Below are 15,727 nucleotides of genomic sequence, written 5' to 3'. Positions count from 1 at the left end.
TGACTGCAGGTCCAAGAGCCTCGGGAAGACATAAGTCCTTCTTGCTTTGATGGTGGAACAATGAAACCCTAACCCTGTTTATCTCTGAAAAAAACCACAACCAGCCAACCAACATCAATCAAGTGTCATAATATGAATGAAGGTGTAAAAAAACGGGAAAAAAACGATGCTCCGACTGTCTCCATTTCCTGAAAGTGAGCTTGACCCATGGACACCAAAGCGTCACTATGGTGACATCCTACATTCCCACAGGGGAGGTTGATAATGAATCATGACAAACCCTTGTCTATTACCAGAAGACAAAACTCTATTATGTAGAAATTATACATAGCCCAGTTGCTAACCAAGTAGACGGGGTTTAGAAAGAAAAAAATCCTACTGAGCCAGGCTTTCTTTCATGCATGCAGCCAAACCTGTCCAACAAAAATTAAAAGCAAGTCAACGACATGAAGCGCACTAAATCTAAAAGAAATTCCAGCTAACCTGGGCCAAGTCTGTTCTTTTTCCGCCAGACTCAAAGACAGCATTCCAGCCAGGCAGCTGTCTAAGATAAATTTAGACCTTCCTGTTTAGCCACTTCCAACAGTTTTTCCCCCCCTGTACACACACAGTCAGCTGCTGACAATTACTGTAACCCATGAAACATTTTGGTCCCTTGCAGGTATAGGGAAATCCATGCAGTTCTGACTTGCTTGCATAAATGTTGCCGACAAGATGGCTGCATGATTCTATTTTTACTGAACTGAACAAATAAACTTGATAAAAGACAAAAACAGAAACTAGAGGAAAGGGGGAACAAATCATGAACAAGGCACAGCAGATCTATATACCATACAATGAAAATAACAGCAACAATAAACACACAATGTACACAAAGAAAATATGAGGTTTATTGCAGTCAGCAATGCTCCGTCAGCTGTTCAATTTTTGTTTGTAGAGATAATTCAAAATCATTTGCTCTCAATCAAAAGCAAAGATAGTTTTGAAAAAATGACAGGTAGAAATTGCCAAAAGAGGGATGTTGATATGATACGAAACACAATACACCGACACATAAACCCGGTTTGAAAAACTCAAAGTTGCTGGTTTATGGCACACAAAACACAACAACAAAAGTATTCTCAGTTTACTGTCACTGTCAGTCGACAGCATTGAAGTTATGTTGCTGAGATACTCGGCTAATGTTTCAAATAAAATGCAACAGGTTCTGTGGTTTTACGCCTCTTTGGCCAAATTCCAGGATGGTAAAACATTCAACTGAACAATAAATTTCCACACCAAAAGGCCAGGAAATGTCAAAAACTTATGTGCAAACTCGTCACATTTATCCAAAGGAAACAGCACCATCCCAAGCTGTCTATCACAGTGGAAAGACTGACAGCACACATGTACTCCAAGTCCAAGAATTTCCTGCACTGCCACTCCAGTGAGAGACTTCCATACATCCAATCCCAAGTACTCCGTCTGTGCAAGTTCTTAGCCAGTTGAACAAAGCCTGTCTTCTTCACATCAGCAACACAATCGATCACATTCACGGCAGCCAGGAAAAAGTTATCAACTTCTTCAGTCGGACTTTTCTGCATGAAAGATGTCATTGTCAGATGAACAAATCGACAGGGTTCAGCATTCCAGACTGGAGTTTGTCTTTCTCAGCACTTCAAATCACAGAAAATTGAGTTTAAATAAAACAGGACACTGGTCTGAGAGTTGATGTAGATCCAAGTTACGTGTACACTCCATAGAACTTCCAATGTATTTCCACATTCAAAACTTCCTGTATGCATTCTCCACATTCACGAGGTGGAAGGCACTATCGGAATGAATGCACACACACTGTCTTATCTGTGTGCGTTATGAACGTCGATTCTCATGTATCCCTTTAAAAATGCTGCACTCACTGTGTGACTGAAATAGGGCTATAAAAGTATGGCACCTCTGGTGTCAATGACTCAGTCAATATGTGTGTCAGTTGTCAGTGTCAGAAGGTGATTCCAATACAGTGTGGCCCACAGATCAAGGAAAATAAAAAAGACTTCCATTCAGCTGTAAACTGGGAATATCAGCCCCATAGCTAGCTCAGTCATAGTCACAAAGAGTTATTCAGCTCACTAAAAAAAAAGTGGCAAGTCACACTTTAAATTACATTTGAGCTGAGGGATAGAATAACTGCAGTAACTGCACACTTTAACAAACTATGACTATGATGACAGCTGACACTTATGCTCCAGCAAACGTGTAATGTAAAGTTCTGTAAACCTGTACAGATCCGCTTTGCCTTTTAAAAAAAAATAGCACAACCTGACAAACTTCACGAAGTCTGCAAAATGAACATGGTGTACTTGAATGGCTTCTCACCAGTGAATGAACATGACAAATGCAAGACCAATACCACAAATAATAAACAGAACAAGACAAAATACAGAAAAAGATAAAATGAAAAAACAACAGCTGCATCCCTCCACTGGAACGGACGATATACATTCATTTGGTCCATTAATACAACCAAAATAACGCCACCCTAAGAAACATCATCAAATAACTAGTATGCATGTTTAAATAACACAGGAAATATGTGTATGAGCATCCAGCCAATGTAAATTCAAGTGCTAACGATACTTTACCTGTTTGTCATTAATCGTCAGGGCCTGACTTTGGTTTGCTGATTTGAGAAAACAGAGGTGCATACTCCAAAGTATCCAAGAAAAGTTTCCGACTTGAGCGCATGGCCACAGACTAAAGACACCTTGACCACTTGCTGCGTTTTCTTCTTTGCCTTTTTTCTTTGGAAAGAGGATACCATATGCTCTAAATCCATCTGCTAGTGCACTGCTAGGGGTCAGTCAGTTTAAATGAAGTGTGAACAAAGTTCAGAACTAGTACAAAACCAACTAGAATGGTACATTATTACAAAGGGTTGGGCAAAACGAAGCACAAAAAATTGATGGTATTAGTTCTCAACTGGTTACAAATTCTCAATCAACAAACCGCACAAAATGTCTAGTGGCTGTGTTACCATCATACAAAAAAGCTACAGGTTATCTCATATGCAAAAGAGAAAGACAATACATCTTTGCCCTTAGAAATCTTAGTCCTAAAACAAGCTATTTAAACAGAGTGGGAGAAAACAGACAGTCATACAAGAAATGTCAATCAACATGCACAGATGCACAAATCTATAAACAGGGTTATAATTATATATGTACAAATATTACCCATTAAATGGTGGCTGAAGCTTGTTCTCCCAAAAAAGGTGTACAAAAAATATTAAATGTGTACAGGCATTTGTGGTGGAATTTGAATCAAGTATGAACGAAGACAACAAAGCAACACATCAGCAATAAATAACAAAATTAGATTGTTAATGACTTCTCATACCTTCAATCATAAAAAGGTATTAATCAAAGAAAACCCATCAACAGCATAACTCCCCAAACACTGGTAAATCTCAGGACTACTGTTTATATACCCTGTTATAGAAAGATTGTACTTATTGAAGTGTGTGAGAATTTTTCATTGGAAGCGTAACTGCATTTAGAATAACCATACACTTGTAAATAATTAAGTTAGAGACGACTTAAGCTGTACTGCTGAATTGCAGTGACGTTTCATTCATTTATTTTAAACTTCAATTACTTGTTGATCAATATCTATCATATTTGAGTGAGTGCTGTCAGCTGTGTAGACTTTCTGACTGGAAAATGCCAAAGAAAATGTGTTCCCTATCAGCAAACAAAGCTACACAGGAATGTGAATACTGGTTCACAAAATCCTGCAAAACATATATTTTTCACACTTTGAGCTTGTTGCTGTCGGATGAACTCTTTGTGAGAATCAATTTAATTGTTCTTATTCAAGAGGTTATGATGCATAGCCTCATCAAAATGTCAGATCTTATGAAAAGTCACAGAAAACATTTAATTTTTGCATTCGGTTTAGCTTCCTCTCACACTGATCTGTTTTGGACGGAACTGGACACTTTTTTTTTTAAGTTGGCAAGTACGCTACTTCTAAGGTAGTTTAGCACTTAGCAGTAGGTACGGTACGCTTATCTATTACAGCGAGCTGTCTTCGCTTCAAAACGAGTACAAAAGCACACCAGTCTTAGCTAAGAACACGGCTCGCAGAGCTTATCTTGAGGAAGCTAGGCCACCGTTTCTGCTTGAATAATTACTGGCCGAAATGCAGGGCAACAAATGCGCCTCACTGACTAAAATGCTTGGCTTGTGCTCAGGCACAGAAAGGGTGTACGTTTCAAGATGGCGGAGTTCGCTACGGTGAGCAAGCCTGTGTTGGAATGCGGGCTGAAAGTTTTTGGCAAAGCATTTGCCGTCAACATTTCGCCTTAAAACAACTGCGAAGTACTTTTTCTACTTTTTCAATGGTCTACTGGTGCTCTACAATTGCTTGAAATTTTGTTTTGCCTTAGAAAATGTGCTCGACTAACTTCGAAACTTCCATGACACCCAAGTATCACAGCCGTGCATCGAACACAATCTTGAACAGAAGTTTGAGGGAAACTAAACAAAGCAAATAAACACATTCAAATGCATGACAGGTATCACCTGAAAACTATAGTATTCACAGAACAGAAATTCATAAAGTGTATCGGAAATCTAAAGCAGAGTAAGACAACTTACCTTCATCTAAAAGTTTATCCACATGAACGAATACGTTTGGCAGAGCCTGTATCTGTTTCTTATCTTTTAGTAACTGTGCTAGGTACTCGGGCGTGTTACGGTCATCTTTGTTAGTTTCAGTCCCCATGTTAAGAAGCGTTGAGCTCTGTAGCAAAACTACCTGAGTTAAGAAGGGTTAGATTCCAAACTACAAACCACAACTCCTGTTCTCTGATCCCTCTTTCCATCAAAATTTGTTTATGAACACGTGGGTTCACAGCGCATGCGTCTTCTCGGTTCAGCGCATTTGCTCAGGGAATAGGGGTGGCAGGTTATTCTCAGCTTTGCAACCGATTGTAAAATCTTTTAAAGAAGGAATATGCGTCTTTTTTATCGTCAGGAGATACACTCACTAGGCACAGTTTTAGCATCACCACATCATTTGCACACTTTCGTTTGTACGAAAAAGGCAGGAAGAAAATCACTGAAACGGAACCAAACACTAACTCGCCCTCCCCCTTCCACAATGGGCTAAGTCCAACACCGCGAAGAGGTTCGCGACGAGACGAAAAGCATCAACTCGTCAAACTGGAAGGCGGTACTTCAGGAATTTCGTTACTTTGCCTGCATAGAACGAAGTCGGGTAGCCCAAAAGCTGCTGGTGGTTCTTCCTATGAATTGGGCTTTTTGTGTGTATGTGAAAATAGGAAGGTCGTTGAATTTGCGGTTCGCCTGTCGACTTTTCACAGTCTGTAGGCGCACTTGCCGAGTGAGACCGCGGCATGCGCGCGCAGTGCCAGAGCGAGCATTCCTGTAGCTGGCACCGCAGTCGCAGAAGCGAAGAGATCGAAACGAACCTTTCGAGCAGACGTGTGTACGTCAGAGTTTGCGCGCTGTAAAGACGGTTATCAGGCAAGCCTGATTAATACTATGGGATTTTTGTTTTCTTTTTGTTTCTCTCATATTTTGCATCGATTAGAAAGCAAGACTTTGCCATTTTCGGGATATTTACATGCACCTTCATGCTCGAAGTCGCGGGGCTTTCAAAACTAGCGGCGATGAGAGCAGGGGGTAAAAGGGGTGACTGCTTACATAAGTTACATTTTTACAAAAACTTTGTAGTCAAGTTTTCAGCAAAAAAAATAGTCGTCTATTTTGATGTCGCCTGTTCGTTGTATTTTTGTGGAGATTTCTTTTTGAAAGGTTCTTATTCCCTTCTTATTTCTTTGCAATATAATCAGTTATAGGCTACAGGTGCCAGCACCGGCGCCGATCAGTGGCACTGAATAACATACGAATGGACACGCTGCCTCCACGCAGCGGGGAACAGCAGCTGACTGTCTGCATATGTACAACAGGCAGATCGGTTTACAGTTCTAATTGTAGCTAAAGTTACGTTTGCGCACAGCATGTCAGAAAGTTAGAATGGATTCAGTCTGGACCTCTTTGCTCTTAGCAAGCCAGAGTGAGTGACTGCATGACCCCGCTTCAGAATGTCGGTGTTTCGTGGGTTAGTGGGGGGGGGGGGGGGGGGGGAGGGGGGTGTGTGACTGGTCAGGGCACGGCTTCTCCTCTGTTACGAGGGGGGGGGGGGGGGGGGTGTTACGAGGGGAACACTGAGAATATGAGGAACAATATTTACACCAAGGAAACTCCGCGCACACACACACACACACACACTGACACACAGAGAAAAAAATGATCGTCACCGAATTTTTGTCCCCAGGTATATAAATAATGTTCTACATTTCCACAAACTCCACAACAACACACATCAGTCCCCGCCATTCAACCCGACGGCCTCTGCCTGGCTGACTCCATTGTGTACATTTCTACCTTTCCTTCAGCGCGCTCTTCGCAGCGGAAAACGGGACACGAAGGCTCAGAAAGGCGTGACGAGGCAGGTATAGCCTGGCTATACACCTTGAACAGGTAAAGCTTTGGGCTGGGACCCAAGCTGTGTAGTGGTAGTGTTGCACGGGTCCGACACGCTTGGTTGAGCCCCTACTTGTACTTCCCCCGACTCAAGAAAGGGGAACAAAAGAAGGTGGACTCCCCCAGGGGGGGCCGGGGGGATGGGGGTGTAGGAAGGCTTTACCGGGCCACTCGCAGCTATTATGTTGCAAAACAATGTTGTTCAAAACGACTAGGCTTGCTAATGTGACAAGTAGCTAGACGGGGCTGAGACTGTGACCATGAAAGCACGTATCGTTACCAACGAGACTGACTGAGAATCTTGAGACTTAATCTCCCGAGTTTTGACGAAGGCTTTGGTAGACCAACTGAAAACTAAAATGTTCCCACACGACTATTTTGTAATGTCACAGGTTGTGTAGAGGTTCACTGAAAGTAGCAGCTAAACTAAGGAAGAAAAAAAACCACCACAAGAACCGAAGAATTAGCCTAACTATGAGTATACAGGATCAATCTCAGTCTGCATCTATGTCTGAGGCTGGCATACTGGCGGAACACTTAAAATTGTTTTTTGTTGATTTTGATTCAAAATTAATTTTGAGGTGTTAGTGATTATCACCATGATAGTCTACCGCATCTAGGATACTCGTTACGTGGTCGTACCGGCTGCAGGAGAAGGGTGCCAGAATCAAGTATGCGCGTGCCGCAAGCGCCTCAAGGTTACACTGACCCACAAACTGGCCACACACACACACGCACGTACGCACGCACAAACACACACACACACACAGGCACGCACAAACACACACACACTACACACTCACTGACGCGCGTAAAATATTCAGTGACTGAAAATGCAAAAGGCGCCCGATGCTGGAGTCACCAACACTGTTACATTGAGTTTATGAAGCTAAAATGTAGGTTCGGGCCTGTCAGCAGTGTTGATTCAGTTTATTAAGTGTTAAACGGAAGCCGTGTATGAAAGTACATGCTTTCTGGATCTAGACTACATGAGGATAATGCAAATACACAAAACAATGCAATGTTCCTTGTCACCAAAAGAACACACCCTTGACAAATAGTACACAAGGAAAAGAGACCCCGTTCGCAAGAAAGACAAACACATACTGGTTGTTGACGCTTGCCTTCTGTCACGTTGCAGTCGCTAAAAGTTACGACTTTGACACACACACACACACACACACACACACACACACACACACACACACACACACACACACACACACACACACAATTAGAATATATATACTTCTGTTCTTTTTTTTTTTTAAAGGAGATTGAAGAACTGCTTAGCTGTCAGGTCAATCAAACCAATTGGAACATAGGAGGCAAGTAGATGTCCAAGGACTGACTTGAATGTATGTGGACTGGGTGGCCGAGTGGTAACGCACTTGCGCTCGGAAGCGAGAGGTTGCGAGTTCGACCCTGGGTCAGGGCGTTAGCAATTTTCTCCCCCATTATTTTCCTAACCTAGGTGGTGGGTTCAAGTGCTAGTCTTTCGGATGAGACGAAAAACCGAGGTCCCTTCGTGTACACTACATTGGGGTGTGCACGTTAAAGATCCCACGATTGACAAAAGGGTGTTTCCTGGCAAAATTGTATAGGCATAGATAAAAAATGTCCACCAAAATACCCGTGTGACTTGGAATAATAGGCCGTGAAAAGTAGGATATGCGCCGAAATGGCTGCGATCTGCTGGCCGATGTGAATGCGTGATGTATTGTGTAAAAAAAAAAATCCATCTCACACGGCATAAATAAATCCCTGCGCCTTGAATAATTATGTGCGCGATATAAATTGCATAAAAAAATTAAAAAAATAAAAATACCTGCGCTTAGAACTGTATCCACGGAATACGCGCGATATAAGCCTCAGATTGATTGATTGTAATATCAACAGAGAAAAAAACGAGAGAGGAACAAGGATGGGGCCGGGGGGTGATCACATTGTCTTTATATATGCATGTGGAAACAGTTCAGTTTGATGGTCACACACACACGGAGTTCAATATGAATTTCTTGGTTTACATGCAGAATAAGAGGAGACATCCCGGCTTATCATGTGCACAGTCCAATTCGACGAAATCGATCATTGCCAGTGTCGCCCTGTGCCAGTGACGCATGAATATTTATACAACACAACAACAACACTACAATACGGAAAGCAAACACACAGACTTCAATTTATTCACCTTCTATCTCTCACATGAAACGTTTTATCGGTTGATTAATTGAATATTTGATTGATAACAGTATGCATTTTTCACTTGAAGGACAGTATTGTTCAGCAATCCAAACACGATCGCTCTACACAATCATTGTTACCGATCTGAAGGTAGTGTGGAAACCGGCTTCTGATTGCTTTGACTGTATCGAATTACCGACACAATTAGGAGAAGATGATCAAATAACATCACGATCTCTCCATGTCTCTTTCAGTCTCTCTGTCTCGCTCTCTCTGTCTCTGTCTCTCTCTCTCTCTCTCTCTCTCTCTCTCTCTCTCTCTCTCTCTCTCTCTCTCTCTCAGATTGTGCACCGGCATTTCTGCAAAATGGCTTGATATTTATATCGGTGTGACCGGCGGTAAATCCTCTAGCGATCTGTGCCTGAATTAAAAGACTTTGGAGAACTCTGTAGCAGTAATTCCTGAAAATCCTCCCATCAGACACGCGTGTAATTTTTTGCTGCGTGTCGCTGCGGTGAGCACAGTTCAGACCGTAACATTCTTAATGTTTTAAGTTTTAATGATGTGTTTGATGCTTTTAGACTTTTTTACGAGTTTTAATACATTATTGTATGATGGTTATGCAACTGGGAGGAAGAATCCGTGTGTGAGCGCGAGTGCGGACGCGCTTCAATGCGTGTGTGGCAGAGAGAGAGAGAGAGAGAGAGAGAGAGAGAGAGAGAGAGAGAGAGAGAGAGAGATTCAGATTCAGATTCAGATTCAAAACTTTAATACAAAGGGATAAAGGTTTTAGGCAATGCCTAATCTTCCAACCTGTCCCTTTTAGACATACATGACATTATACATTACAATTATATATTTATATAACATGTATTGAACAGCCAAACGAATAACTAATTAACTAAGAATTTGTAATCAGGTTAAAAGTAACAAAACACTAGTTATAATAACGTGGTTCATTGATTAATAAAATGATGATTAAGATGTTATGCAGTAATAGTTATGATTTTAAAGCGTAGGGAGAGAATTATTTTTGACAAAGATATTTTCGAACATTTTTTTTAAAAGATGAAAGGGTTTGACATGTTTTACAGTACATTGGAAGTATATTCCACACAAGCGATCCCCAGTAGGATAAACTAGATTTATACAAATCAATGCGTGGGAGCGGTAGCGTATAATTCAAAAGCCTCGCTCTACCAGGAGGACGCTCAAACAGGTCTTGGATGTATGAAGGTGTTTCATGGTTGTACATTTTAAACATGAAAACACTAGCATTTAAAAAGAACTGCTGATGTAGCGGAAGAATGTTCAGTTGAGTGTATTTTTCTTGAGTAGTCATATTGGGATCTCGGTTTAATAACTTTACACCTCTCTTGTGAAGTGTGTTTATTTTCTTTATATGAACATCACTGGCATTGCACCAGACAGTAGATGCATAGCAAATGTGAGAGAGACAGTGTGCGTGGAAAAACATTTTGAGGGCATCCACAGAAACAACGCACCAGAGCTTGTTAAGTAAGAAAAGGTTCCTAGAAACTCGTTTATAAACTGTATCAATGTGAGAGCGCCAGTTAAGTTCATCATCAATTACAACTCCAAGCACACGGTGTTGATGGACTTGAGCAATGCTAACCGTACCATGCATAAGATCAAGGCTCAGAGGCTGTCGCTGGTGTTTTTGTCTTGTGGTTATTAACATGCTTTTTGTTTTCTTAGGATGCAGTGCCATTCTGTTACAATTACACCAATCATTAATATTTGCTATACTTTCTTGGAGTACTTTTCTTATGAGATTTATATCTGTATTACTGCTGTGAAGTGTTGAGTCATCCGCAAAAAGATCAAGTACAGCATTTTCTTGTTTGAGGTGTAATGGTAAATCATTAATGTATAGTCCAAACAGTAAGGGACCAAGGATAGAACCTTGTGGGACTCCACATTTTACAGTGCCTTGTGATGAATATGAACCGTTTAGGTAGACTGCTTGTTTCCTATCTGACAGATATGATGTAAAAAAGGACACAGATGAATCTATCTCAAAAACAAGTCTTATAAGGTGGCATGTACACTACAGCCATATTATAATTCACAAAGAGAGAGAGAGAGAGAGAGAGAGAGAGAGAGAGAGAGAGAGAGAGAGAGAGAGAGAGAGAGAGAGAGAGAGAGAGAGAGAGAGAGAGAGAGAGAGAGAGAGAGAGTGTGTGTGTGGATGTGTTTGCAGAGATGGTTATGTTTACTTCTTCTGTAAATTATATCCCCTTGTCTAAAGGGCTTTTAAAGCTGAGGACAATAAACTCTCAACGCGTCTCTCTCCGTCTCTCCGTCTCAGTATCTCTCTCTCTCTCTCTCTCTCTCTCTCTCTCTCTCTCTCTCTCTCTCTCTCTCTCTCTTTGTGAATTATAATACTGTAGTGTAGATGCCACCTTACAGTTTACTGTAAATATCGAAGTACCGATATACATGTAATTGGATAATATCGTCAGCTGATCTCTTTCTTACTCTTTCTCTCCCCCTCTCTCTCTCTCTCTCACTTTCTCTTTTGCTCTATCTCTCTCCAAATAAATTCTCTCTTTAGGTCTGCAACTCTCTGTCTGTCTGTCTGTCTGTCTCCCGCTCTCTGTCTCTGTCTCTCTCTGTCTCTCTCTCTCTCTCTCTCTCTCTCTCTCTCTCTCTCTCTCTCTCTCTATCTCTCTCTCTCTGACTGATCTTTTCTGTTCACCCCCATTTCCCTGTTCCCTCACTATAGTTCGTAACCGACGAAAAACACAAAATATTGTCTGTGTCTGCCTTTGCCCATCTGCCTGTGTGTCTGTCTGTGTCTGTGTGTGTCGTCATGGCTCAAGCTTTCAAGGTTATATCATACTCACGACAAGGGCGGATCAGTGAACGAAATCAAAACACGTGGCATCAAAGTTTGGATGCATCGACGGCAAAGCAATCAATCCAATCACAGTAACAGTTGCTTGCGTCTAAAATAGAAGAGTCTGCATATAAGACGATAATCATCCTTTAGATTGGTGCGCGCGCGTTCGTGCGTGCCTGTGTGTGTGGTTGGGTGTATGTCAGTGTGTGCCAGTGTGTGTGCCAATGTTTGTGTGTATGCGTGCGCGTGTGTGTGCGTGTTCGTTACTGATAATCACGGAGGCAGAGACAAAGAGAGCTTTTTATATTGAGTCAAATTTTGATCAAATGTTGTCAGATATACTGGGAACCGAGACGAGGGTGGTGGTGCATTGTGTGTGTATCAGTGTATGAGTGTGCATAGCGATTGCGATAAGCTAGTGGACGGCAGACTTTTATGACACTGTACATGTGAATAATTATTCTTCCAGATAATATTCCTACATTTCCCCCCTTTTTTTTCCGACAAGTGTCGTTGATGTTGTCATATCCGCCACTCTGATGACCTCTTTTGAAATGTTGGTCAACAATCTACGACCCGGTCCGGTCTTTATGTCTCAGTTTACGGGGGTCGACTTGATTAAATAAATGTTTTGCTATCGCTTCACGTGACTTGTTTTTCACTTACGTTTATATTCCGACTTATTTTCAAGTGGTTGAGATGCCGTTAACATCCCAGGTGGTCTATAATTCTGACAATATCAAAATGGCAATGCTCACAAAGATAAACGCCTAACCGTTTACTTAGGCATCAATTTTTTGTTTTAATCGTTATACATCATCATAAAAGAACACCGCGGCTTTGTTGACATCCTCACTTTTTCAGAGGCTAGAACAAGCTGTAATGCATGTATTATGGTCCGCGCATGGTGACGTATCGTCATTATATGGTCTTATGGTGCGTTTGACATCGATTGTGGGCAAACTACACTTTGTAAACACGGGAGTGCGTTAGTATGCCTTTAAACTAGGGAAGGCTATCGTTGGTTTTCTCGATCATAACAAACCACGACCATTACACTATTTGCGGGGATTCTTTTGTCAGGTCCGAAAACTGACAGGTAAATTCCATAAATTCCAAGATCCATATTTTCAAGATATCCTATTAAAAGCTAGCTTTAGCGGCGAAGTCCTCTTCTCATTAAGTTAGGGAACAATTGTGGGTCTGGCGTTCTAAAATACTGTAACTTGATGTTTGAGTTCTGTTGCTTTTAAAGACCTCAAGAGTTCTAAAAATGTAGGTCGTAACAGAGAGGGCATTTTGAAATATATTTGATATTTTACGGACAATATGAAGAGACTGAAATTCTGACAAATCAGGCAGGTACTAGGTCTCAATGTAGACGGAGTCTTAATACAAACGGAGGCCTCTCAAAACAGAGGTTCCACTTGGTTTAAACAATTTTCTATTCATAAAACCCCATACATGATAATACAACAACATGCTTACAAAGGAGCACAAGTTTAAAACTTATAACAAGTGCTCACATAATCAAACCTGTTATTTCATGGCGGGGCTAATATGATTAACAAAATATGGCGACAGATTTTCTTGAAAGCAGAACATTTAAGGTTCCACTTCAGTGTTACGCTTCGGGTTTTACAATAGACGCCGGTTCACTGAACGGTATGTGTTCGATCTGTCTCCAGTGGTGCCAGAAACTACAGAATCATGGATGAAATTTTTCATTCTCTTTTCTATTTCAGTAGATCGTTCTTATACAGCAATAGCGGGACCGTCCATGCAGCCACGGCCGTTCCATAGCGTAGAGTGGACAATACAAGTCGATGGAGCACCCTGAATTATTCAGCAGCCCTCGTCTTTGCTCAAAGCCGGCACCCCCAGATATTGTAATACACACGGCACGACAAACCCAACAAGCTAGGACTGTTGGAGAGGCTTGCATGCCCGGGTGCATTATTTACACATTCCGGCGACAGCCTCGGGAAAGCCAGAGACAAAACATTTAAACAAGTCGCGTAAGGCGATAATACAACATTTAGTGAAGCTGTCGAACTCACAGAATGAAACTGAACGCAATGCAATTTTTCAGCAAGACCGTATACTCGTAGCATCGTCAGTCCACCGCTCGTGGCAAAGGCAGTGAAATTGACAAGAAGAGCGGGGTAGTAGTTGCGCTGAGAAGGACAGCACGCTTTTCTGTACCTCTCTTCGTTTTAACTTTCTGAGCGTGTTTTTAATCCAAACATATCATATCTATATGTTTTTGGAATCAGGAACCGACAAGGAATAAGATGAAAGTGTTTTTAAATTGATTTCGAAAATTTAATTTTGATAATAATTTTTATATTTTTAATTTTCAGAGCTTGTTTTTAATCCGAATATAACATATTTATATGTTTTTTGAATCAGAAAATGATGAAGAATAAGATGATTGTTAATTTGGATCGTTTTATAAAATAAATGTTTTTTTTACAATTTTCAGATTTTTAATGACCAAAACGCAGTGTGTTAGAAAAGACTGAGACAGAGAATGCCAGGCTCGTCGAGTTGGGTGCAAACGACAGCCCCGACAGCCCTCGCTCCTAATTCTTCCCTCTTGACAGATTGATTGACATTCCTGCTGCAGAACGCGCCAGAAAGACTTTTTTTTCTCCATTGCAGCGGCGCTTTTTTTGTTTGTTTTGGTTGCCCTTTTCTCTTTTCTTTACTGTCTTTTGTTTCTATTCTGTTGTTTTGTGAGAGGAAAGCGCAGAACGCATAAAATACAAGTCGACACGACTGACACGTCGGGGTCTACGAGTCGGGCTGCTAAAAGGTTCACTGATGATTTGCGGGACTGGCTTACCTCGTCGGAATAAAGGTTTCATATCGCTGCAAACATTGCTTTAGAATAACAGTGCTGTGCAGCTAAAAAGATGTAACTTTGTAGAAACTTGACAAGTTTTTAGAAAATAAGATACGTTCCGACCAAAGACTCTCTCTCTATCTCTCTGTCTCTGTCTCTGTCTCTGTCTCTGTCTCTCTGTCTCTCTCCCTCTACCTCTCTCTCTCTATCTCCCTCTATCTCTCTCTCTGTCTCTCTCTCTGTCTCTCTCTCTCCCTCCCTCCCTACCTCCCTCCCTCCCTCTCTCTCTCTCTCTCTCTCTCTCCCTCCCTCTCTCTCTCTCTCTCCCTCTCTCTCTCTCTCTCTCCCCCCTCTCTCTCTCTCTCTCTCTCTCTCTCTCTCTCTCTCTCTCTCTCTCTCTCTCTCTCTCTCTCTCTCTCTCTGTATCCTACTTTCTAACAAATTTAGCACACACAAAAGTATTCCAACAATTTCCGTACCCCAACTTAAACAATTATTCCCGTGTGTCATTTCATTTAAACTTTCGTTGCCATTTGCTGGGCTACCTGGCTCACTTTTTGGGTCAAAGATTTCTTTTACCACCTCTCAAAGAAGGGTACCCCCAAAATCGACACAACAAAAACGTAAGGTACCAATTTAAAGTTCACGAAAATGGAGGATAGATACAGCTCTGTTTTGAGATGGTGATTTATTATTTGCAAACGTTTGAAACATATGTTGGCTTTCTGCACGTTTGTTGTTGGGAAAAATTTATTGGTGCATGAGTTTTGAAGTAAAAGTTTTTGTCATTTATTCCCAGGAGCTCTGTTTTTAGACATGTGCTCTACTTCTTCTTCTTCTTCTGCGTTCGTGGGCCGAAACTCCCACGTACACTCGTGTTTTTTTTGCACGAGTGGAATTTTACGTGTATGACCGTTTTTTTACCCCGCCATTTAGGCAGCCATACGCCCTTTTCGGAGGAAGCATGCTGGGTATTTTCGTGTTTCTATAACCCACCGAACTCTGACATGGAGTACAGGATCTTTTTCGTGCGCACTTGGTCTTGTGCTTGCGGGGGAGGAGAGTCTGCACACAAAGTTGACTCTGAGAAATAAATCTCTCGCCGAACGTGGGGACGAACTCACGCTGACAGCGGCCAACTGGATACAAATCCAGCGCGCTACCGACTGAGCTACATCCCCGCCTCTTGTGCTCTGCTAAAAACGGCTGTTGTGTGTGATCGTGAACATGCCACAAAAACAGGACGAAAGTAAATGCAGTGCTGATAGACAGAGGATC

The 15,727-nt window shown here is 41.6% G+C and overlaps 1 protein-coding gene across 8 annotated transcripts in view; it reads right to left on the bottom strand.

The window, feature by feature from the left end:
- The window catches only part of LOC138962626 (protein held out wings-like), a 51,876-nt gene extending 46,989 nt beyond the window's left edge, over positions 1 to 4,887 (bottom strand). For 3 of the 8 annotated variants that reach the window (XM_070334521.1, XM_070334522.1, XM_070334524.1), the window contains exons 1-2: positions 4,638 to 4,885; positions 10 to 84 (exon numbers count right to left, since the gene is read on the bottom strand). In XM_070334521.1, the coding sequence (XP_070190622.1) occupies positions 10 to 84; positions 4,638 to 4,764 (202 nt within the window). In that variant the 5' untranslated portion in view covers positions 4,765 to 4,885. Of the gene's footprint in view, positions 1 to 9; positions 85 to 4,637 lie in introns of all 8 variants that reach the window. The other 5 variants (XM_070334523.1, XM_070334525.1, XM_070334520.1 and 2 more) reach the window with 4 other exon arrangements.
- Positions 4,888 to 15,727: the final 10,840 nt, after the last annotated feature.

This window comes from Littorina saxatilis, linkage group LG3 (assembly GCF_037325665.1).
Source record: "Littorina saxatilis isolate snail1 linkage group LG3, US_GU_Lsax_2.0, whole genome shotgun sequence".
In the NCBI taxonomy this organism is placed as follows: Eukaryota; Metazoa; Mollusca; class Gastropoda; order Littorinimorpha; family Littorinidae; genus Littorina; species Littorina saxatilis.
Note: the sequence above shows the minus strand (reverse complement) of the source record. Positions and strands in the feature narration are given on the sequence as shown.